We start from the raw sequence: 23,143 nt of genomic DNA, 5'->3' as shown, positions 1-23,143 counted from the left end.
CTTCTGGTTTCAAATGTATATGTGCGATTAAAACAAGTTTTTCTGCCAATTAGTAGTGCTGTAATGAACCTTTTAGACATGCTAGCATCAGTGCAGTGATCTCCGTTCAGGCACTTAAAATTCATATTTCACCCTATTACAGGCAGTGTGGAAAAAATAGGGTGTCATTTGTCTGAATGACAATTAGTAAATAAATATTAATCAACTCTTACCGCCTGGGTCAATCATAAGTTACAGTAAAGACTTTCACCATTTGGACGTTACTGTACGTCCAGCTTTTTCAAACCTGTGACATCATCCAGTGGGCTGGAACATTGTCTTATACGTGTTCTGGCCAGATAACAATAGGAACTCTAAACAAAAACCTCCACCACATAACTAAAAACAACTTTAATTAGATGTGAAGCCAGATGGGTCATACGTACAAAAGCTATAGGACCGGTCGGTCTTAATGACTGCAATGAAGTAAATGTTTTTTTATAAAGTAAGTCCTCTTATAATCTTATGATGTGTACATATTACTTACAGAGTTTTGGATCATTGTGCAATCAGAATCTTGTAATGTTAATCTATGTTGTTACTTTGTTTTTAGTTATGTGGTGGAGGTTTTTGTTTGTAGTTTCTATGGTTACCTGGCTGTAACATCCGGATAAGCCGGATTTCCAGCCCACTGCATGATGTGACAGGCTTGAAAAAGCGCTATATGCACGAAACGGCCCATTATTGTATTGTATTTTTAGTTAGTGACCCGCTTTGTTTACATTTTTTCAAATTAGGCATTGCTGTACTACTGCTGGTTTCGTTATAGAGTGCACCACTATTATCATTGTCATTGCCTTCGCTTCCAACAAATACCTGATCTTTTGGCTGATTTTGAGCTGGTTGTTTGTGCTGTAGTGAGAGACTCAGTTGCCTGTTTTACTTCTATGTATGCTTACTATTCAGTATGGCGGTATTATTTAGTGTGGGTATTGTTAGGTTGAGGGCTCCTTTGAGTGGGCATGATTAGGAAGGGGCCACAATTTGGGAGAGATTTATGATATGACAAAGCACAAGCCACCTCCCACTCCCTTGTCCCACTGGATACATCAAGAGGCTTAGATGGTTGGTTGTTCCAAGTCTGTGATTTCTAGAATATTGCATCCTTACAAAATCACAAACTCATTCAACTACCCCAAGAAGGCTGGGCACCCTCGAAAGTCAAATGCAAGAGAGAACAGGATAAACGTGCTGTGCTCCATGTTGTTTCCTGCTAAGCTCAGGGTGGTTGCCCCGGGAACCACTCATTGGGGGTCATTTACTAAGGGCCCGATTCGCGTTTTCCCGACGTGTTACCCGAATATTTCCGATTTGCGCCGATTGTACCTGAATTGCCCCGGGATTGTGGCGCACGCGATCGGATTGTGGCGCATCGGCGCCGGCTTGCGCGCGACGGAAATCGGGGGGCGTGGCCGAACGAAAACCCGACCTTTCGGAAAAAACGCCGCATTTAAAAACCGAAAAAGTGTCGCTTGGGGAGCGCTTACCTTCACCTGGTCCGAGGTGGTGCATTCCGGCGCGATGAGATGACTTTCAGCGCAGCAGCGCCACCTGGTGGACGGCGGAAGAACTACATTCATAAATCCCGGCCGGACCCGAATCCAGAGCAGAGAACGCGCCGCTGGATCGCGACTGGACCGGGTAAGTAAATGTGCCCCATTGTTTTTGAAGATCCGTGAGCTGCTTTGGAAAGGCTTCACCAGAATGAAGCTCAGCTAACAACACATGCGGATGAGGACTGATATCGGGACTGATAGCATGAGAAACTAAGCATATTGTTTTTTTGTATTGTTTGGGTTCATAATTAGTTATATGTGGTCTGTTAATGCATCGGGCTGTGGGGTCACTTTTGTGGACTTGTTAACTACTTTCTAACGTTTGCTGTACTTTTGAAAGAGAACTCCTTCTCTCTTTTTACAAAGGAAAGGGTGGGTAGTGCTCGGTGAGTATTCTAATGGTGGTTCGCCCAGTATGTATATACGTTAAGAGGGTTTGGGTGGTAAGATAAGGGGAGGAGGGGAGGGAATAAACATTTTTGGCCTAGGTTACACTGTTGCATTGCAGTTTCTGGGGGTGCGAGGGGGTCATGTCTGTGGGATCTTCACTGTTATGATATTCTTATGTTTACTGTAAATATGTACATATATCCCTATAGTTAGCTAGAATTTCAGGGGCCTCTCAGATCCTATAAAAAGGCTAGGGGTGCTTCAATACCTCTTACGTCATCAGCCGTATGTCTATTGCTTACAAGAGACCCACATGTCAGTGGATTGGCTACAGAAGACATGGATGGGGTTCGAATGTCATGCAGCTTATTCCTCCTTTGCAAGAGGGGTCAGTATTTTAGAGTTCTAGGGAATCCCATTCCAGTAAATGGACAAAACGGTGGATGCAGATGGCAGATTTACATACCTACATTGCAAAGTGTTCTCCCGGGTCCTAATGCTGGTATTTGCTTTTTTTCCTCCCCCTTACTCCAATGTAGTTCTCCAGAGGATACTGGAATATATATCCAAGGATCCAGGAATACAGTGTCTGCTGTTTGGAGACTTACATATACCCCACTACGAGATGAATAAATGCAGAGGGTCTCTGGGCCAATCAGTACAAGGGATGATCCCTTTTGGATCCCTGTTAATGGAGGTAGAGCAGCTAGATATTTGGAGACTGCAACACCCGCAAGATGGGCAATATTCGTGCTGCTCCTCTACTTACTCCACTCTGCCTCATATTGATCTTGTGCTGGGGAATCCCATGGTGACTCCCCTGGTAGGAGAAATGGCATATCTCCCTTGTCTTATCATTCCCCTGTATTGACCCCTCCTATTGGTACACACTGCCACTGCCTGTAGTTGGCCGTATGAATCTTATCAAAATGTTGGCAATGCCTCAGCTGCTGTATCTATTGCAGAACCCGCCGGTTCGGATACCACTTACTAGGCTTCACAGGATTAATGGGTTATTTAGAGATCTAACATTGAGTAAGGGATACCCTAGAACAGTGATGGCGAACCTTTTAGCAGCCGAGTGCCCAAACTGCAACCCAAAACCCCCCTTATTTATCGCGAGGTGCCAACCAAAATGAAGCATTAACTTATTGCTCCATGTTCTTCAACAATCATATTGGCCTCCTGAGGACAGCAACACAGAAGAAAGATGGAAATTTTTCATCATTTTAGCTTGTTTTTAGTGTCCCTCAGTACACAGAGAAAATCGTGGGGCCAGCAGGAAGTCCTCCAAATATAATTCGGCCCTGTCTACTCATTCTTCCTCTTCCTACAGTCCCAAGTAGCGAAGTTAGTATCAAAATATGACTGAAAGCAGCATCTTTTAAGTTGCTTGGAACTGCACAAAGATTCTTTGAGTCCTGTCTGGTGTGCTGGGGCGATGGCCCGGGTGCCCACAGAAAGAGCCTGGAGTGCCGCCTCTGGCACCAGTGCCATAGGTTCGCCACCACTGCCCTAGAATATGACTGGAGTCTTTGCAGCACTCTAATGCTATGGGGGGATTGTCTTTGCCTAATCCCTGAATTCACTAACTGGCCGAGACAACATCTCTACTGATTAGGCATCACATACAAACCAGGAATCTGCTTCTGGCATTGGAGACTGAGGCATTTAAAGCTGGGAGAGCACCCTTGAATACATTGACTTTTATTCACAAGGTATGGGTCAAAATTCAGCTGCTTAGAGGGCTGACAGGTTATGCTGAATACACGCCTCTGTGGGACAAGTTTACTGCGGCGCAGCCCTTAGAGGGTCCCCTGACATTCCAGAAGGATGTTTTACTTCAGTATGTTGCTAAAGAGGGCCATTCCTCTACACTTATATTGTCATTAGGCCAGCTTCTCTTGTGCAAATTCTTTGACGGGTCTCACAGCCGCGCCCACACGGAAAAGGACACAGGTCCTATTACGGATGACCAATGGAAAAGTATTTTAGAAATGGTACCTTTGGTCTTTTTGTGGAAGGCTGTAGATTATCCCAGGTTTATATAGTTCATAAGGTCTACAGGCCCCCCAAATTTTTGTTCGATATAAGGATTTGCCCAATTGCAGCTTTCCCCAGGTGTGGGGAAGATCCGGCTAGCATAGCACATATGCTATGGTCCTGTCAGGCCTTTGTGCATGTTGGACAGATATTTTGGATCTTATTGATAGGTCATACTCAATAGAGACACATAGGCACATAATTACATGGAAGAAATTGCACTAGAGCATATGGGCTAAACTGCGGTGGGAAGGTTACTCTACATGGCGCGAAAGACGATTGCAGCTATGGATCCGGTCAGCCTCCCCTACGAAAAGTCAATTCCTCCAGAAGGTTGAAGCAATGTTGGTTAATGAGAGAGCGATTTTTAGCAAACAGAAAGTGAGTGCACAGTCTGAAAATCTTTGAGTCCCATGGCTAGATACTCGGGGCTGGTGTCAGCAAAGTGTCTAAAAGATAGATTTCTGCAATCCAATATGGGTCTTTAGCCGGGATGTTTCCCTTGCTGTTATTGGATCTTTTATGAGTGAACCTCTTTGCCCTGTGCAGGGAATTGATTGTACTGTACCCCTTTTTTGTAAAATATGCCATAATACGTTTGTACCCTTGTCTGAATTGGGTGGTTTGGGGGAGGGGGAAGGGTTCTCCCTTTTTTATCCTTGTTAATATGTTACTTTACGTACACTTCTATAAATTTCTTTCATTGCTGGGGGAAAGCAACACATTGGGGGATATTTATCGATGTGTCGTACATTAGACCAGTGCAGTGTAGGACTAACCCAGACTTCTGCAACGCCAGATTTATCATTATATCTTATGCCGAATGATAAATCTGGCATAGGTTAAGCCTGTCAAGTCATAGTTTGCACCATCTATTAGTTAGTCTAGTTTATTGCGCCAAATAGATACATTTTTTGAAGTACAGCTTTTTTTGTTGTAAAACCACGCCCCTTTTTCATACAGGTCTGAAAGTCCCTAAAAATGGTCTAAAACCTTTAATAAATGTGGCACAAGTCATTTCAGACATTTTTGCTCAAGAATTCTTCAAAGTTAAGGAGCCTCAGCAACTCCAAGTAAAGTCACAGTCCCTAAAAGTCACCAATGCTTTGCCAACTCAATAACTGAGCAACTCATGGCTCCGCCGATTAGTAATTTCGGCATGCCGTTGGCCTATTCTAAAAGACAGAAAAAGAAGGTCATTGGCGATGGGGACGTGATGGGAAGGTGAGTTGAAAGCATCTGCCATCAGGTTATTGTCCTGATCTATTGGTGCTTATTTAATACTTGCTGGTATATTCCAGGTAAACAGAGATTTACACCAGGTTGTATTATGAAAATAACATAAGGGGCATTGATGACTATTGATGCCCCTAGCAAAATGAAAATTGAGAAGACGTGGTACTGCAATGTATAATAATATCAGTAATGAGTGCAAATGGAAAACCGACCACAAACTACAGACTGATAACAGATGGAAGACCTCTACAATGTATTTCAAGTAGATACTTTACTGCCCTCCACCTATGACCAATGAAACACTGACAATGTAAAGGAATAAAAATATTTACTGAATCACAAATTGTACAAACAATGTTTTTAAATAATTCCTCTGTTGTCTGACAATTTATAAAGACAACCTGTATTAATAATACAGGGAAATTAATAGAGTGGATTAAAATGAAAAGGTAGACAAGAATTTGAAAGGACAGATGTGGAATCAGGCATGGAAGCAGAGGCAGCAAGATCCTCCTAGCCGTGCAAAGCATGCAGAGCACGAGGAGTCACATGGAAACCAGTACCTGATGTGCACTAGGACGTCTCAGCCCACCAGCACCAGAGTGTCCCCACTATAACAATAAGTCCTAGGAGGGGAAGGGAGAGAACAGGAGGGTCAGATCCACAGGGGGCCTGAGAGAGGAAGAGGAAGGAGAGAAAAGCAGGAAAGAGAAGTAAGAAAGAGATAGATGAATGGTAAAATGTGGAGGAGATTCCAGATTGTATTGAATGAAGAAAAATTGATGTATGTACGTGAAGACAGACAAAATAGTGAAGGCAATTGGTTGGAAATCAACAAAAAAAAAAAAAAAGTTGGGGAAAAAGAAAGCAAAAGGAATGTCAAATAAAATGGCATAGACATATATTACAGAGATTGATAGTGTATATTGGATAAAACATGTTTATAACACAATAGGTAACATGAATTTTTACGATGACATTAAATTGCCATTCGGACAATGTTTGAAAATAAGAATTTTAAATGCAATGAAAAAAGTGTATTTCCGATAAATCGTTGTACGTTCCACCAGAATATGGACAAATGGTGGCATGGACATGTGAAGAAAATAAAAAATTTCAGATGTAATTACAGAAAAGAGAATAGCAGAAAGCAGCAAGATGTAACAGGAGGAGAGAAAAGTAGAATAGACAGAATGAAATAAGAAAAGAAAGAAAGAAAAATACATTGGTTACACAGGTGTTAGTAGAAAGATTAGCCCAATCAAATGTATCAATCTACCCAAAATATAACCCAGAAATTCACTTCTTGCCAAAAGATGTCAAAGCATGTCATGTATTAGAAATAAGAAAATAGTGTTGGCTTATATCAATTAATAGAAGTATATATTTACTGTATTTCTGAAAGTTGAGCAATTTTAGAAACAATAAAAGGCCACACCAAAAAAAAAAAAATTAAAAAGGATATTACCGCTTTCAAGAAGCGAATTCATAGGTATAACACAATATGACAGTTGTCCATTCATTAAAATGGAAAGGAAATATGCAGTTTTCTTTAATCACTATGCTTGATAGAGGCTATGGGGCATATTTATCAGGGCCTCTGCGCCACGCCAGGAAGAGGGGTCGTGGCCGGCCAAGCAAAGGGCACGGTCGGTTGGGAGTAGGCCGGTGTGGGGCGTTACTGTCCCTGCATCTGCTGCAGCAAGCGACTTTTCAGATTTGAATAGTTACCGGCTGCGTCTATTTCTACGCCAGGTAGGGCCTGACACAGAAAAAACGCTGCGCGGCACCCTGCCCAATACATCAAGAGGCTGAAGCCGAAGCCTCTTGATGTATCCCGCTGGGAAATTAGAGTGGTGGGCATATCATACGCCGGGGCACGATATCCCCCTATGTGTCAAAACATTGCACATGTTTTGTGAATAAAAACAACTTCTGGAAACCTTAGTGCTGCGGAATTTTCCTCTTTCACATATGCATCCTGCCAACTGGAATTATCAGCTGCAGGCTCATACAAAAAATGGAAGCAGACCCTGATTGGGTCATATTGGATGCTGTCACACTTTTGACATTTTGAAGGAAATATGTAACTATATTTTCTAGGTCTTAGTGAGAGGCTGTAGGTGCAGACCTCTCATTTATCCCAACCAGTTCTTTACATGGTGCTCATAAGATGCAAAAACATTGAAACTCTATCCTTAGTTGGGAGTCTGTTCCTTCTGGAATAGATATTTTGGCTTTGCTGGTAACCCCCTTTGTACTATCCCGGAGTTACCCATGAGAAGCACCATCTGGAGGGACTTAAAAGAGGACTATAAACCACTCACAGGTCCTTATGGACTAGTAGTTTGGTGTCCCAAATCGGCTTCTCCGAGATCTCTCGTTGTGAGGTATAAAAAGATAAACCTTTATGAGGTGTATCGGACCCATCTCTGGTGCTCCCCACCCCTGTGAAGTAATTCAGTGAAGCCAGAGATGTACACCCTGGCTTTAATGCACAGGTGCTGGGAGTTCCGGTCCAAGGTAAGTATATAATTTATTTTAGTGGGCACAGAGGGAAATAGTAAAGAGGGATTTGGAACACTAAACCACTGGTCCATAAGGAACTGACAGGAACTCAAACTTGTGCAAACCAAAGATGATTAACAGTCTAATCAGATCTAAAAATGTTCTTGAGTTTTTTACCATAGGCTATTGGAACCTGTCACCAGCTAAAAATTACATTCCTGGTGACAGGTTCACTTCCATAAGCCTGTAAAAGTGGACTACAATGGTAAATTGTCCATAAGGAGTTTAGTTTCTTTCATGACCTCTACTAAAATATGGTAAAGATTTTTATTAACTGGTATGATTTTTATCACTGGATAAAATTTATCACTGGATTTTAAGTAAAAACATTATAAGGATCCTCTTCCCTCATTGACCCTGTTCAAAAAAATATCTTGATCAAGATGTAATTATTAGTATAACAACTGCAGCAAAGCACAAGATGAAGCAAAACTCACTCCACAGAGTGTTTTGTTCACCACACAGCAACTGCAGTCCTTTTACTAGTTAATGGATTATCCCCAAGGTCACCGAGCAACAGGTACCATCCTCAACTGATACAACCCTGAATGGTCTGCTGTCTACATTTTACTTCTCTTGATCAATACTATCTTTACAACAAGATAAATGATACAAATACAAATAGTCAAGATATCATTTTGACATCAGAAAGAGCGGTGGCAGGCAATGCCTATCTTCTATCCCTCTTGTGATCAGCACAAAATGTGTGCACCAGGAACGTATTGAAATAACTTTCTTTGATTGGATGTTTGCACACAAACCTAAGTTCTCCAATGCAAGGTGGAATCATAAAGCATGGCAAGAAAAAGATATGTTCTCTAGATTGAGATTGTGTCTCTAATACATACATAGTAATAATAATCTTTATTTATACAGTGCCATCAAATTCTGTAGCACTTTACAGATTCTGGAGAACATTTACAAATAAAATAAGACATTACAAAGTAACAACAGTCATATGAAACAATTGGAGTGAGGGCCCTGCTTGCAAGAGCTTACAGTCTATGAGGATGAGGGGGTGACAAAAGAAGCTCATGTCACCTGAGCACCTTATAGCTCCTCTGCTAAGTAATTTATGCACGCCCCCTGCTTCATTGATGTGTACCTCTACTATCACCTGCTCTGGCCAGACAGCTGGTGACTTCATTCGCCTGTCTAGAAATCGTGCGCATAATCTTCTACCTCGCGCAGCCGCACTGGAGACCTACAGGTTGCGCCAGATAGTAGAAATGAGATTTCCAAACAGCCAGATGACATCACCGGCTGTCTTGCCAGAGCAAGCGACAGGAGGGGTGCACATCAATGAAGCAGGGGGCATGCTTAAATTAAGTAGCGGAGGAGCCATGAGGCGCTCAGGTGATGCGAACTTGAGCACCTAAGGCCAATTTGCATATTCTGGCTAATACGGAGGCTCCAGATCTAGCTAAAGACTGGTCAATCATCCCCTAGAGGTAACATGAATGCATTATAGGGCAGTCTACCACTGAAAAACTGTTGGTAGATGTAGATGGTAGAGCTAACCTTTAATTTTTTCTGACAACTCATGTTTGCATTGCACATTTCTATTTTCCATTTCTTTTCATTTATTATACTGTATATTGCTTGTAAAATTATACATGCAAACTACTGATTGTCAGTATTTAAAGTTTTATTTTTTAAAGGAAACTTGTCAGAAGAAATTGACCTAATAATCCAATACCATAATGTTGTCAAGCAGATTAGCACCTTCCAGATCATGTTTCTTTCATGTCCTTGGGTAGTAGTGTCATCATTCAGAAAATCTATTTTGAAGTGAGATGTAAGTTGGATGTATAAAGTCAACAGCAAAAAGTCCAACTCACCTCAAACCATGTGGGGAAATCCAACAAGGCACGGACTGCCCTACTGCACGGGCTGCATCAAGCCAACAAGCGTGGAAAAAAGATTCCATGTCCAGCTTCGTCCAAGATATTCCAAACTTTATTTAGGGCATAATTTTAAAATCCCAGAGTGTTACACGGCCAACGCGTTTCAAACGGTAGACCCATTCTTAATCATGGCTAAACGTTGGCCGTGTAACACTCTGGGATTTTAAAATTATGCCCTAAATAAAGTTTGGAATATCTTGGACGAAGCTGGACACGGAATCTTTTTTCCACGCTTGTTGGGATGTATAAAGTCACAGAGACGGAAAGCTCACCACTAAAGTCAAGCTCTCCCCAACTCAGACCACCCCCTCTGTTGTGATTGATGTCATTCGCCAGACTTCAGGAAAGCTGGTTAGTGATTCTTAGGAGAACTTGCCCAGGTACTAAGTACTCTGCCTCCTTGACTTTATATAAACATTATATATCTCACTTCAAAATTGATTTTTTTTGGATGATGCCACAATTCTGAAATGACCAGGAAGATGATAACCTGTTTGTCAACATGCTGCTAGTCATTCATTAGGTCAATTTCGGATGACAGGTGTCCTTTATTTTCCATAGTCTTCTTTTGCTTGACAAAACCTATCCCACCAACTTTTTTTTCTTCAGTACATAAGTAAAAATATATTCTACCCTAAAATTCCCTACTACAGCACTAAGGTTGAGTCAATCAGAAGTTTGTCCTTCATCATTACACAGCACAAGCACTTTTGGAGATTTGATAATCGAGATGCTGGTCGCCACAACGACTCTTTGACAGTTGCTTTTCAGCCACCCAAGCTTTTTTTTTTTTTTTTGGGGGGGGGGTAATTATGAACAATTTCATCACTTGCACAAATTTAGAAGATTCACAGTACTGTATATACTCGATCGTAAGCCAAGTTTTTCAGCACAAAAAAATGTTCTAAAAACCGCTAACTTGGTTTATACTTGAATCAATGAAAAAACCTCTGTACTCACCTTTCCACCACCCCGCCCCTCAACCTGCAGATCCTCATCTGTCTTCAGCTCTAGCTTGATTTTGGCTCCCCTGGTGGTCCCGTTGCACACACTTTGACGTCAGCCACTTACCAACATCATAGTGTGTGCCGACGTCATGGTGTATGTGAAGGGACGGCGCGGGGCAGCAGGCACTGACTATATACTAGGGGGCACTGGCTGGATGTATACAAGGGGGATGCTGGCTATATTGGGGGCAGGGGGCTGCTGGCTATATACAAGGGTGCAGGCACTGGCTATATACAAGATGGCTACAGGCTTTATACTAGGGGGCTGGTGGCTATATACTGGGTGTAGGCTGTGACCAATGCATTTCCCACCTTTCGGCTTATACTCAAGTCAATATGTTTTCCAAATTTTTGGATGTTAAAATTAGGTGTCTTGGCTTATACTTGGGTCGGCTTTGGTAACTATGATAGCTACTGCAGTATTTTGGAAACGTCAAAGTAAAAGTTTAAGCAGCCTTAGTAGCATAGATTTACACATAACAGTACAGTACTACAGTCATTAACCTATAAAGGAGCTACAAAGTAACAAAATTGAAAGTAATTATAAAAATTATTAGAAACTTGGCCTTTAAAAAACAGACTACTTTTCTAATTGAATTGAATTTATTAAATTAAACCACCAAATGGTAAACTACAGACTACATATCACCTAGGATAGTGATGGGGAACCTTTTAGCGGCCGAGTGCCCAACGCAACCCAAAACCCCCTTATTTATCGCGAGGTGCCAACCAAAAATGAAAGCAGTAACTTATTGCTCCCTGTTCTTCAACAATCATATTGGCCTCCTGAGGACAGCAACACAGTAGAGAGATGGAAAATTTGCATTATTTTAGCTTCTTTCCAGTGTCCCTCTGTGCACAGAGAATCGTGGGGCCAGCAGGAGGTCCTCTAAAGATAATTCAGCTCTCCTGTCTATTGATTCTCCCTCTTCCTACAGTTCCCCGTAGAAAAGACTGTATCAAAATATGACTGAAATCAGCATCTTTTAAGTTGCTTGGAACTGCAGGAAGATTCTTTGAGTCCTGTCTGGTGTGCTGGGGCAATGGCCCGAGTGCCCACAAAAAGGGCTCTGAGTGCCACCTCTGCCATAGGTTCGCCACCACTGGCCTAGGATGTTGTAGAAGAAGAAACATTAGTGTTACCTGCAAGCCAGTCTCCTTCAGCCTATGGATCTCCTCTCTGCATAACCTCAGCTCCTCCTGTAACTTCTCCTGCTCCTCCTGGCTGAGGCGGTGACGTTGCTGCAGTTCCTCAATCTCAGACAGGAGACCAGCGCACTGCAAGAATATGCAATATAGGTGGCCAGACATTAAAACACGAACATGGAGAAAAAATATGCGCAATCCATCATAGTCTATGATTCATGTTAAAATAAAAGACTACGGTGCAGTGCAATTTGCCTGTGAAGTGTGCAAAGTACCAGATTATTGAATACTGGCGCACAGTCTTCATTAATCCGAGGCACCCTGCACTTCTTGGGAAGTGTGCACCAACTTTTTTTGGTGCACCTTTAATAAAGATCGTGCAAAACTATTTTGATTTTGTCAAGTCCCAGTAATAAATGCAGTACACGATCTGACTCTACACCACAGCACAGAATTTAGGTGCAGAATTTTGTGCCGCACGGGCATAGTGCTGCCTAAACACAATATTGGCGCAAACATCTCAAAAATACATATGTAAGCGGATTGTACCTTCTTTCAGTACAAAGTCGGACAAAAACCTAGCGCAAACACTTTAATAAATGTGGCCCTGTACAATAACTATGGTGGTGTCCTTTACTCTTTTTCCCTTCCATATTCTGTTATTAACAATGGAAAAATAGTAATACATCTCACATTATTTTTGCTATAAATACAGGAAAACAGCAAAGGACACCACTAACAGCCATATAATATTAACATTGAATAACTATATTAATGCATTATGCATAGTATTTTTGCAATGTTAAAGTAGCCTTTTTTTCATTCAGTCACTCAAAACTCTAGGGTACATAGTTGGCAAATTGAAATGATAAAGTATATGTTTCTAAAAGCAAATCATTATTAGCATTTTAATAAAGTTGTTAAGGCCACGAAAAGACAGAACATATAAATCCACAGCTGTTTTTGCCACTTTAGGTCCCATTTCTGTGCAGCTGGCCCAGATTTCAACCTTTGCATTTACACCAAGGCCCCCAACAGTCACTGCAATTGGGGTTCATATACTCAACTAGCCCCCTATTTACTTCCATGACAGCCATCTCCCATAGAAGTCCCTTTGAAGTAAATTGACCACTGGTTGAACATGCACATCAGCTCTTTATTTGCAGCACTCTGGGGCTTTCATTTTTGTGATTACTGGGGTCACAACTGATGGATCCTCAGTGATCACGCACTTACTGTATCTGTGCTGTATCTTATGGGTGTAAATGAACATGCTGACCTCACTCTGTGCCCTCTGCACCTTCTCCTCCGCACTCTGGAGCTGGTTGTGCAGTCTGCTCTTGTCTTCTTCACGGCTTATTTTCTGCTTCTCCAGCTCAGCCGCACTGTTTGTCTCTATAACTCCGCTCAGGGCAAGGATGTTCTCAGCATCATACTGTGGGATTTCTTTCTCTGTCAGGCTATCATTCTCTTCTCCATGCTCTTGATGTGTCTCTTCTGTGCCATCCTGGCAATCTGTGTCCTCCACCCTGCAGAGTATCACACAGATTTATGGTGTTAAAATGCAGCCATGTTCATATTTGATACCTCGTCTGAAATGGTATAAAGCTACAACTCGTTCCAATTTGCTACATTCTCCTACAGTAGTTTTATTACTACATTTACATTAAAACACATTGGTCTGGAACATCTAAGAAATGGGATACTAGAAGCAGGTGTTGACTGTATCATAAAGCTGATACTCTGACAAACATGAACTTTAGAGCAACTCAGCCAATTAGATGTTGCTAGGGTTAAAGACTTATAGGTTAACTTTTCTGTTGCCCAGTACATTGCAATAAACAAGTAATTCTTCACTGTATAATACTATCAATTGCGCCCACTAGTGTTCAAGAACCAAATGGACACTAATGAAAAATGTTCATAACATCCCATGCTGTAAGAATATTGCATTACTTATACCACATGTACAATGTTAAAAAGAAATTATTTTTTGTCATATGTCATGTCTTAATAGCTCTGTTTACAGAAAAAAGGTTATCGGGACATTAAAACAAAAGGTTTTTGGCAAATAAGTGATTTTATTGTACAAAAGTGCAACGTAAAAAACATCCACTTGTATTCCTCTTCCTGCTTAAAAACTGTTAATTAAAGGGGTTTTCACTCGAAAGAAAATTCATTTCAATCCCCTACTGATGGTAACACAATAAAGATCATTTTAATCCCTTACTTTACAATTTACTCAGTTTTATTGCTCTCTAGGCTGCTTAGTGTAAATTCCCAGGGTGTGGGCGGGGCCTCTCTAAGCAGACACATTACTGTATTATCCAGTTCTGTGGGTTGACAATGTGGCTACATTATCAGGATACAAGGTGCATAAGCACTCTCATCTGGCCTTTGTACTAACACACTGGCACATAGAGATGAGACAGATCAGAGATGCATGCGATTACACAGACAGGCTGACAGACTTTTACACTGTTATGCACATGACCATATGGTCTGTTCTCTATATACGGCTGTTTTCTGGCCGTAAATAGGGGCGTATTGCAACAGTATGGCAACGTATTGCACTCTATCTGTACAAAATACGGGGGGTTGGCAGATGATGAATGGCTGACTATTGGCTGCCTGACAGAATGCACCTCCCACTGCTTCTGGATACTGAATATATATATACGGCAGCATACGGTGCACAGCCATATGCAGCACATATTTAGCCTGTATTTTATACGTTCCCCATGCTTTCTATTGGCTATACGGAACGGAAATACGGTGGAAAATAAGACATGATCTATATTTTATACAGCTCACTTATGGCACGGTATGGTGGACAATACGGCCATGTACATGGATGGCCATATTACCCGTAGGAATGCATGGGGTCGTATTCCAGCTGTATATATACACATATACGGCTATTTTTATATGGTCGTGTGCATGGGGCCTTACACTGTAAGCTCTGCTACATCTCACAGATATGTGCCTGTCTCCCCCTTCCCTCGGATCACTTATCTCCTTGTAGCTTGTAGTTTTCAGCCTCTGGAAGCCAGAAGAAAGCCAAGTAATTAAAAGTAATATATATGTAATGACAAGTAGTATACCCTGCCATCTTTTCTCTGGCCCCTAGACCTAATAATAGACTGACCCTAATTATGTAGGGCAGTGGTGGCGAACCTATGGAATGGGTGCCAGAAGTGGCACTCAGAGCCCTTTTTGTGGGCACCTGGGCCATCACCCCAGCACACCAGACAGGACTCAAAGAATCTTCCTGCAGTTCCAAGCAACTTAAAAGATGCTGCTTTCAGACATATTTTGATACGGCCTTTGCTACTGGGAACTGTAGGAAGAGGGAGAATGAATAGACAGGGCTGAATTATCTTTGGAGGACCTCCTGCTGGCCTCACGATTCTCTGTGCACAGAGGGACACTGGAAAGAAGCTAAAATGATGAAAATTTTCCATCTCTCTACTGTGTTGCTGTCCTCAGGAAGCCAATATGATTGTTGAAGAACAGTTAGCAATAAGTTACTGTTTTCATTTTTGGTATAGGGGGTTTTGGGTTACGTTGGGCACTTGGCCGCTAATAGGCGCGCCATCACTGATGTAGGGGTTTTATTTTTAACATTCATCTCATTAAAGAAAACCTACCATCGGGAATTTATCTATTATGGTAGATCCTATTGTTTCTCCTTCCATCCTCAGCACTAAAGTGTGCCTCTCTAATCCTTTTATATAGCTAAACCTGAACCTGAAACTTTGTAATTGATTTATCCAAATTATGAGCAGAGGCTGCTGGGGCATCTAGTGGCCTGTCCGGACTGTAGAAGTAAAGGCTACCCCACGTCCCAGCAGCCTCTGCTGTCCCATTTCCCTGTGCATCCTAGTGGAGCTTCTGATACAGTTTGTGCGCGCTTCTGGTACAGCCAGAGAAGTACATGCCTGGGAGTAGGAGTAGAGAGGCAAGTTCAGAGAAGAAGTTCAGGCAACATAGCAGCCCCCCTTAATCATGGTCAGAATGGTCAGTTATTAAAAATATATTATAAAAAAGTTAAATATAGAGATAGATTCACCTTAAGAAACTGCCCTGTGACTGATTATGACTATAACTGATTATAATTTTAATAATATTTCTCTTTTAACTGTAACCTTCAATCTCTATTTTATAAATTCCCATAATCCTCTTTCCTAATTATTGTAATGATCCTAATAATGAACTCATCTTACATAATCACTAAGTATGGAAAGCAGGGTTTTTTTGTCTCAATTGGAGCACTCAGGTATTCATGTGGACAGGAAGTATATTGTAAAAAGTATTTTCTCTGGAACACAACGTGTTTCAGAGTCCAATATGACTCCTTTATAAAGTGGGAAGAGACTGCAGCACGGGTGAAGATTTAATTACCCAGAGCTGACCAAGTATGGTCAAGTATGGAAAGCAGGATAGTCGACCATATCCAAAATACAGTTCAAGTTAAATATCACATGTCTACAAGACGAATGCAACCTTATCTTTTTAAATTCACCAAGAGGGAAACATTCTTGACTTGGTCTTTGCCCGACTCTCTTCTGTCTCTGACTTTACTAACATGGACTTTCCACTTTCAGACCATAACCTTCTCTCTTTTACTGTAAATAGTTCTTTTCCTGTACAGAATATGTCCATTTATCAGACATACCGGAACCCACGTGCCATTAGTGTTCCCCACCTCGTAGAAACTGTGCAGCCACCGCTGTCCCCCATCTCCTCTCTCTCCTCTCCTAACCTGGCTACTAATCATTATAATGATGTTCTCAAAAGTGCCCTAGACAAGATGGCACCACCGTCAGTTCGAGCCTTTCAACTCAAATGTAGGCAACCTTGGCACACGGCACAAACCTGTTTCCTTCCGCTGACTTTCTTCACTTTAAATTTATGCTCAAATCCTATAACTCTGCTCTCTATCTTGCTGAACAGGTCTATTTTACTAATCTAATATCTTCTCTTTCTAACCCCAAAAGGCTATTCAATACTCTTCAGTCCTTACTAACACCAAAGGTACAGCAACCTGTCACAGGCTGAAGATCTGGCCACCTACTTTAAAGATATAATCGACTGCATTCCAAGAAATAATTTCTCAGTCCACTAACTCCATAAATCCCCTTCCTTGCATCAGTGACCCCATCAGTCCCTCTCCCAAGCAGTCACTTCTCACCTCACTAAAATCTTAAACCCCTCTCTCTCTTCTGGTGTCTTTCCCTCATCTTTCAAGCATGCTGTTGTTACTCCATTACTAAAGAAACCTTCACTGGACCTATCCAATGCTACTAACTACCAACCAGTTTCTAACCTCCCTTTCATCTCCAAACTCCTGGAACGCCTGGTGTATTCTTGACTTTCCCGTTTTCTCTCAGCTAACTCACTCCTTGACCCCCTACAATCTGGTTTCCGCTCTATGCATTCTACTGAAACTGCTCTTACTAAAGTATCCAATGATCTCCTCACTGCTAAATCCAAAGGGGATTATTCTCTCCTGGTTCTTCTGGATTTCTCGGCAGCGTTTAATACTGTGGACCACCAGCATCTCCTCAGGATGCTTCGCTCCATTGGCCTGAAGGACACTGCACTCTCTTGGTTTTCTTCCTATCTCTCTGACCGCACTTTCAGTGTCTCTTTTTCTGGATCTCTCTCTTCTTCTGTTCCTCTCACTGTTGGTGTTCCTCAGGGCTCAGTCCTAGGTCCTCTTCTCTTCTCCCTCTATACTGCCCCCATTTGACAAACCATCAGCAGATTCGGTTTTCAATATCATCTTTATGCTGATGATACCCAGCTATATACCTCAGCACATAACATCAGCCCTTGCCTAATCCAGAACACTAGCGAATGTCTCTCTGCTGTCTCTAACATCATGTCCTCTCTCTTCCTGAAACTTGATCTTTCTAAGACTGAACTTCTTGTCTATCCACCATCCACTAACAGAACCTATCCTAACCTCTCCATATCAGTCTGTGGGGTCACCATAACCCCAAAGTATCAGGCCCGCTGTCTTGGGGTTGTGCTCTCCTTTGAGCCACACATTCAATCTCTTGCCGGATGCACCTCAGAAACATCTCTAGAATATGACCGTTTCTCAAATTTGAAACCTGTAAAATGCTCTGATTCACTCTTGTCTAGACTACTGTAACTCTCTAATAACCGGTCTTCCACTCACCAAACTCTCTCCTCTCCAATCGATTCTTAATGCAGCAGCCAGGCTTGACTTTTAGACTAAACGCTTCACAGATGCCTCTAGTTCATGCCAGTCACTGCACTGGCTGCCAGTCTCCTTTCAAATACAGTCTAAAATAATAATAACCCTCATCCACAAAGCTCTGTATAATGCTGCACCCCCTACCTCTCCTCTCTTATCTCAGTCTATCGCCCAATTTCTGCTCTTAGATCCGCTAGTGATCTTAGATTGACCTCTAACCTAGTGCGGACCTCCCACTCGCATCTCCAAGACTTCTCTAGAGCTGCACCCATTCTATGGAATGCTCTGCCCCGGACTATCAGACTAACACCTAACCTCCAAAGTTTCAAACGTGCTCTTAAAACCCATTTCTTTATACAAGCCTATAACAGCATGAAGTTTTAACTCTATTTCTACTAACCCGTCCTGTGTCCGCCTCCCATCTGGTGACCAGCAGTCACCAAGCTTCTATGGAGTCCCATTCACCCTGGACCTTTTATATAAGATGATGGCTGATGACTGGGTCAAGCGACAGCACTTCTATTTATTATATTTTGTTCTATTCCCTTATGAAGAATGGCTGGACCATTATATATTATTTTACCTCTTGTGTCACTCTTCCTCATAGACTGTAAGCTCTTGTGAGCAGGGACCTCACTCATTTTGTTCCATACGAATGTTTGTACTCTGTAATGTAATATTATATTTGTATTTGTCCCCTATGATTTGTAAAGCGCTACGGAATATGATGGTGCTATATAAATAAAGATTATTATTATTATTATTATTATTAAATTAATGCTACAATAAAGAAACTCACTTGTGGTCTTTCCATGAAAAGGGAAAATGAATATTTCTCTATTTAGACAAATAGCAATTTCATGCAGATCTCAAGCAGGTACCAAGCCTGCATGAATAAAATAAACATATGTTCTCCATTACATAAAAGCTAAACATAAATCCATCTATTTAGCATTTGTCAAGAGAAAATGTGCAACTTCATAAACTAGCACACAGAAGTTTCAGCTCTCCCACACATGAGACCTCCTTGGGACTATAATACTCATACGTACGAATCAACACTGTGCCTGTTAGCGCTGTCTACACAGTATGGAGCAAGGATACCAGGAAACAGGAGAGGGCTTTAGGAGGGCAATAACCCAGAAGAAGGACTGCACATATGACAGACAGAATCTTGAGATGCCAAGAAGAACGTGTTGCTGCCTGTAACATTCTCCAGCATGACCCATTTGGCAGTGGGTCAGTAATGGAGGGGGAAGCCATTTTTTTGGATGGCCGCACAGCCCTCCATGCGATAGCCAAAGGTACCCTGATTACAATTAAGTATCTGGATGAGATCCTCAGACCCAATGTGAAATCATATGTAGGTGCAGTGGGCCTTCATGTGGCTGTAGTGTATCAGCAGTTCCTGCAAGATGACGGCATTAAAGCTATGGACTGGCTTGCCTATTACTCAGACCCGAATCCAACTGAGCAAATCTGGGACATCATGTCTTGTTTCATCCATAAATGCCACATTGCACCACAGACTGTCCAGAAATTGATGCTTTAAAATAAAGCAACCATCAAATTCAAGTATGGCAAACCAGGTACTCCAGGCACCCTTATTCTGGTAATCTTCTAAAATATGTTATCCAAGGCCTCCTTTCATCTAAAATCACGTTTTTAATTATGCTAATGAGTCTACCCATACCGCTCTGTGTTCTTGCTTTACAGACTGCTACACTGTCTCCCTCTCCCCCTACTCTCTCAGCACTGAGAATACAGGAGTAGGGGGAGAGGGAGACAGTGTAGCAATCAGTGTAGTAGTAGTTGGAAGAATTAACACTGTATCCGTCTTAACACTGCCAGATAGGAGTTGACCCTTATCCTCCGTAGAGTAGTTAAGATTTCTCTCCCTGTGGACACTAAAAAGAATCTGAAGAGTTGAAGCAGATCCTACATGTCATGAATATAGGTTCCCTTTAATTTCACTGATGTTATTCAGATATATAAACCACCAAACTGAAGCAAAATTTGACATAAATGCAATAACTATACCTTTCTCCTCCCAGAAGTAAGAGATGACTCTTTAGCTGACTGTTACTTTCTTGCAGAATACTACGCTCCATTTGGAGGTGCTGACACTGATCACGCAAGAACTGCAGCTCACCTGTCACAGGAGACAGACTTAAATTAATGACATGGCAGCACAGAAAAAGTGTTTACGAAATATTATTTTTTAAATTAATTAATTCCAAGTACCATTAATTCCAAGGAGCTATACATTTGAAAATTGGTTGACATACATATCATACAACAAAAGAAGCAATGCTAGACTGAATTGGCACAAGGGGGAGGAGGAAACTGTCATTGAGTGCTCAAAACCTGTACAGGAGGGTAGAGAATATAGCCACAGAAAAATTACAACTTTAATAAAGCAGTCAAGAATACTTTATTAAATACAAGAAAACACTCAGATAAAAACTATTTAAAAAGCTAAAGAAAAAGCACCCCTGAGGAAGCCACTGGTATATGAGGATAAGCATGGGAGGGCCTGAACTGCAGTTGTAGGCTGATTTACTCTCTTGATCTAAGTGTACAGACATTATTGCTGCATTTACTTTTTGCTTTAGCTGTTTTAATTGATATTTTTAAGTTTTACTACTTATCTGCATACTTTCCTATATTTGTGCTCTCCATGACCACTCTCCATGACCACTCCAGTACCAGAATCTGCTGTTGACCGTTTAGGCCTGTTGCCTGCTACCTGTTGTTCAATAAAGAACCGTGAGTTAATTTGCACAACGTTGCCTCCATCTGATCCCTGGATATGGCTGTCTACCACCACGGGCTTCCCCATCCATTACCCAGGGATTTATCTTACAGACACTAAGGGCTTGCCCCAGGGAGAAGCCAGTTCTTCAGTCTCTCCCTCCATATTTCTTGCACACACCACCTGCTGGAGACCTGCCAGGCTGTAGGACAGCCCTCTGGTCCCCATACCAAGCACCGTGACATCAGCGCACCCTAGGCTGCAATCGCCAGCCACTCCGGTATTCTGAACCCCAGCTGCCCTCAGGCCCCAAAAAGAAGCTAGGCCCCGGTGGGGGATTTTGCACACGTTTTAATACATAAAAATATACCTTTTGTTTGCATCCGCAAATTGATGGATCAAGAGGAAATGTATATGTGTTTGAAGTACACTATATGAAATACAATGTATACTACGTGCTGTTTTTGTGCCTCCCCTCTTTAATTGTGCAGCCCTGCAAAGAGCACTAGTATTTGTGGCGACAGCTCAGCTGATGCCAGTTTTGATAGCTGGCTATTTTAAAAGCCGCTTATGTCCCGTTTGGTATAAATTACCCACATGTATACTAAGCACATGGTTAGCTATGCTGAATACAAGCGTTTTTTCTAAAACAGCATTACTTTGAGGTAGGAGAAGGTTACCAACAACAGAGTGTACAGTAAGCAGAATGACTGCCTGTCCATGAGCTCTCAGCAGAGGCCAGGGAGGCCCTAGACCAGTGGTGGCGAACCTATGGCACTGGTGCCAAAGGCGGCACTCGGAGCCCTTTCTGTGGGCACCCAGGCCATCGCCCCAGCATGAAGTTCACCAGACAGGACTCAAAGAATCTTCCTTTAGAATCTTCCTACAATGATAGGCGAATTTGCCCTCCTCCTTTCAATTGCGTTGGTGTCTTTAGGAGGCTGAAGGATTGAAAGTTGTCAAAGAACAAGCAGAAATAACTTACTGCTTAAATAGCTGTGCTGGCACTTTGCTATAAATATGTGGCTTTTGGTTGAAGTTTGGGCACCCAGGCACTAAAAGGTTCGCCATCACTGCCCTAGACAAACCTCTAACATAGACAGAGCATAGAACAGCACAGTGTTGTTCTACTTCCAAAGCTGGTACTAAGCTCTCAAAGATTCCAGAGAGGGTGTATGATACAGGGAGATCACCTAACTCCATTCTTGCGATAATGGTAGTGATACCAAAGCTGGACAAAGACCCGCTTCAACCACACTCATTTAATTGAAATTATACTTTTTTATGCTGAATGTATCGCACATTGCCCTGATCTGGATACCTATGACACCTCTTCATAAAATAGATATAGGTTTTCAACCTATGTAATGGAAAGGTAAACACAGAGGATTAGGTTAGAATACATACAGAGTGACAAGGAGGAATATGAATTAGCACTTCCCAATCTTTGTGTATATTTGTGTAGAAGAATGGCTTGACCATTAAATATTCTTTTACCTCGTGTTACCCCATCATCTTCATAAACCGTAAGCTCTGGCGAGCAGGGACCTCACTCCTGTTGTTCCATACAAATGTTGTGCTCTGTCATGTTATATTATATTTGTATTTGTTTCCTATGTTTTGTAAAGCGCTATGTAATATGATGGCGCTATATAAATAAAGATTATTATTATTACTTAACTGCACAATTGCAGCATGAACGAATGGGGAGAGAGAACAGATTTGGGAATAGCTGGTAAGTTGGTGGTGGAAGGGGCTAAATGGTAGGTATCATTCAATTTATTAAAGTTGGACGAAGGATGAAAAAAGTAGAGCGAATAACCAACGGACAGGGGTTAGTGCTTATGGGGTTGAAGGGATAGACCAAGTATACCCCACTTTGGTCTAACGTAAACCTTTCTGAAAGGAATAGTGACAATTGTTCATATATTAATTGGGGAACAATTGAGCAAGTACAGAAGCAGTTTGCCAACTATACTGGTTCCTTTTAATCATTTTTACAATTGTGGCATGCTTGGAATGGTCAAAAAAGGGAAGAAAGGGGGGAATAGAACCCCCTATCACACGGAGTACAAAAGGCTTGATCTCTGTTCTGAACCAGACGTTATAATGTAAATACTTATTATGATACCTGCTTCAAATAAAGAAGTGGAAGGAAGATCTGCAAATTACTCCTACGTTATCACTCTTAGAAGCTCACAGATTGTCTAATTTATTGCAAACACTATGATGCACATGTTTTGGGAATGTGTAAAATTAGGGCCATA

The 23,143-nt window shown here is 41.8% G+C and overlaps 1 protein-coding gene across 4 annotated transcripts in view; it reads right to left on the bottom strand.

Annotated features, from left to right (window-relative positions):
* The window catches only part of CCDC136 (coiled-coil domain containing 136), a 37,099-nt gene that overhangs the window by 4,667 nt on the left and 9,289 nt on the right, over positions 1–23,143 (bottom strand). For 2 of the 4 annotated variants that reach the window (XM_072147533.1, XM_072147534.1), the window contains exons 6-9: positions 20,162–20,273; positions 13,172–13,421; positions 11,890–12,024; positions 5,828–5,936 (exon numbers count right to left, since the gene is read on the bottom strand). In XM_072147533.1, coding sequence (XP_072003634.1) covers positions 5,838–5,936; positions 11,890–12,024; positions 13,172–13,421; positions 20,162–20,273 — 596 coding nt within the window. In that variant the 3' untranslated portion in view covers positions 5,828–5,837. The remainder of the gene's footprint in view (positions 1–5,827; positions 5,937–11,889; positions 12,025–13,171; positions 13,422–20,161; positions 20,274–23,143) is intronic. The other 2 variants (XM_072147536.1, XM_072147535.1) reach the window with 2 other exon arrangements.

Source organism: Engystomops pustulosus, chromosome 4 (assembly GCF_040894005.1).
Source record: "Engystomops pustulosus chromosome 4, aEngPut4.maternal, whole genome shotgun sequence".
NCBI lineage: Eukaryota > Metazoa > Chordata > Amphibia > Anura > Leptodactylidae > Engystomops > Engystomops pustulosus.
Note: the sequence above shows the minus strand (reverse complement) of the source record. Positions and strands in the feature narration are given on the sequence as shown.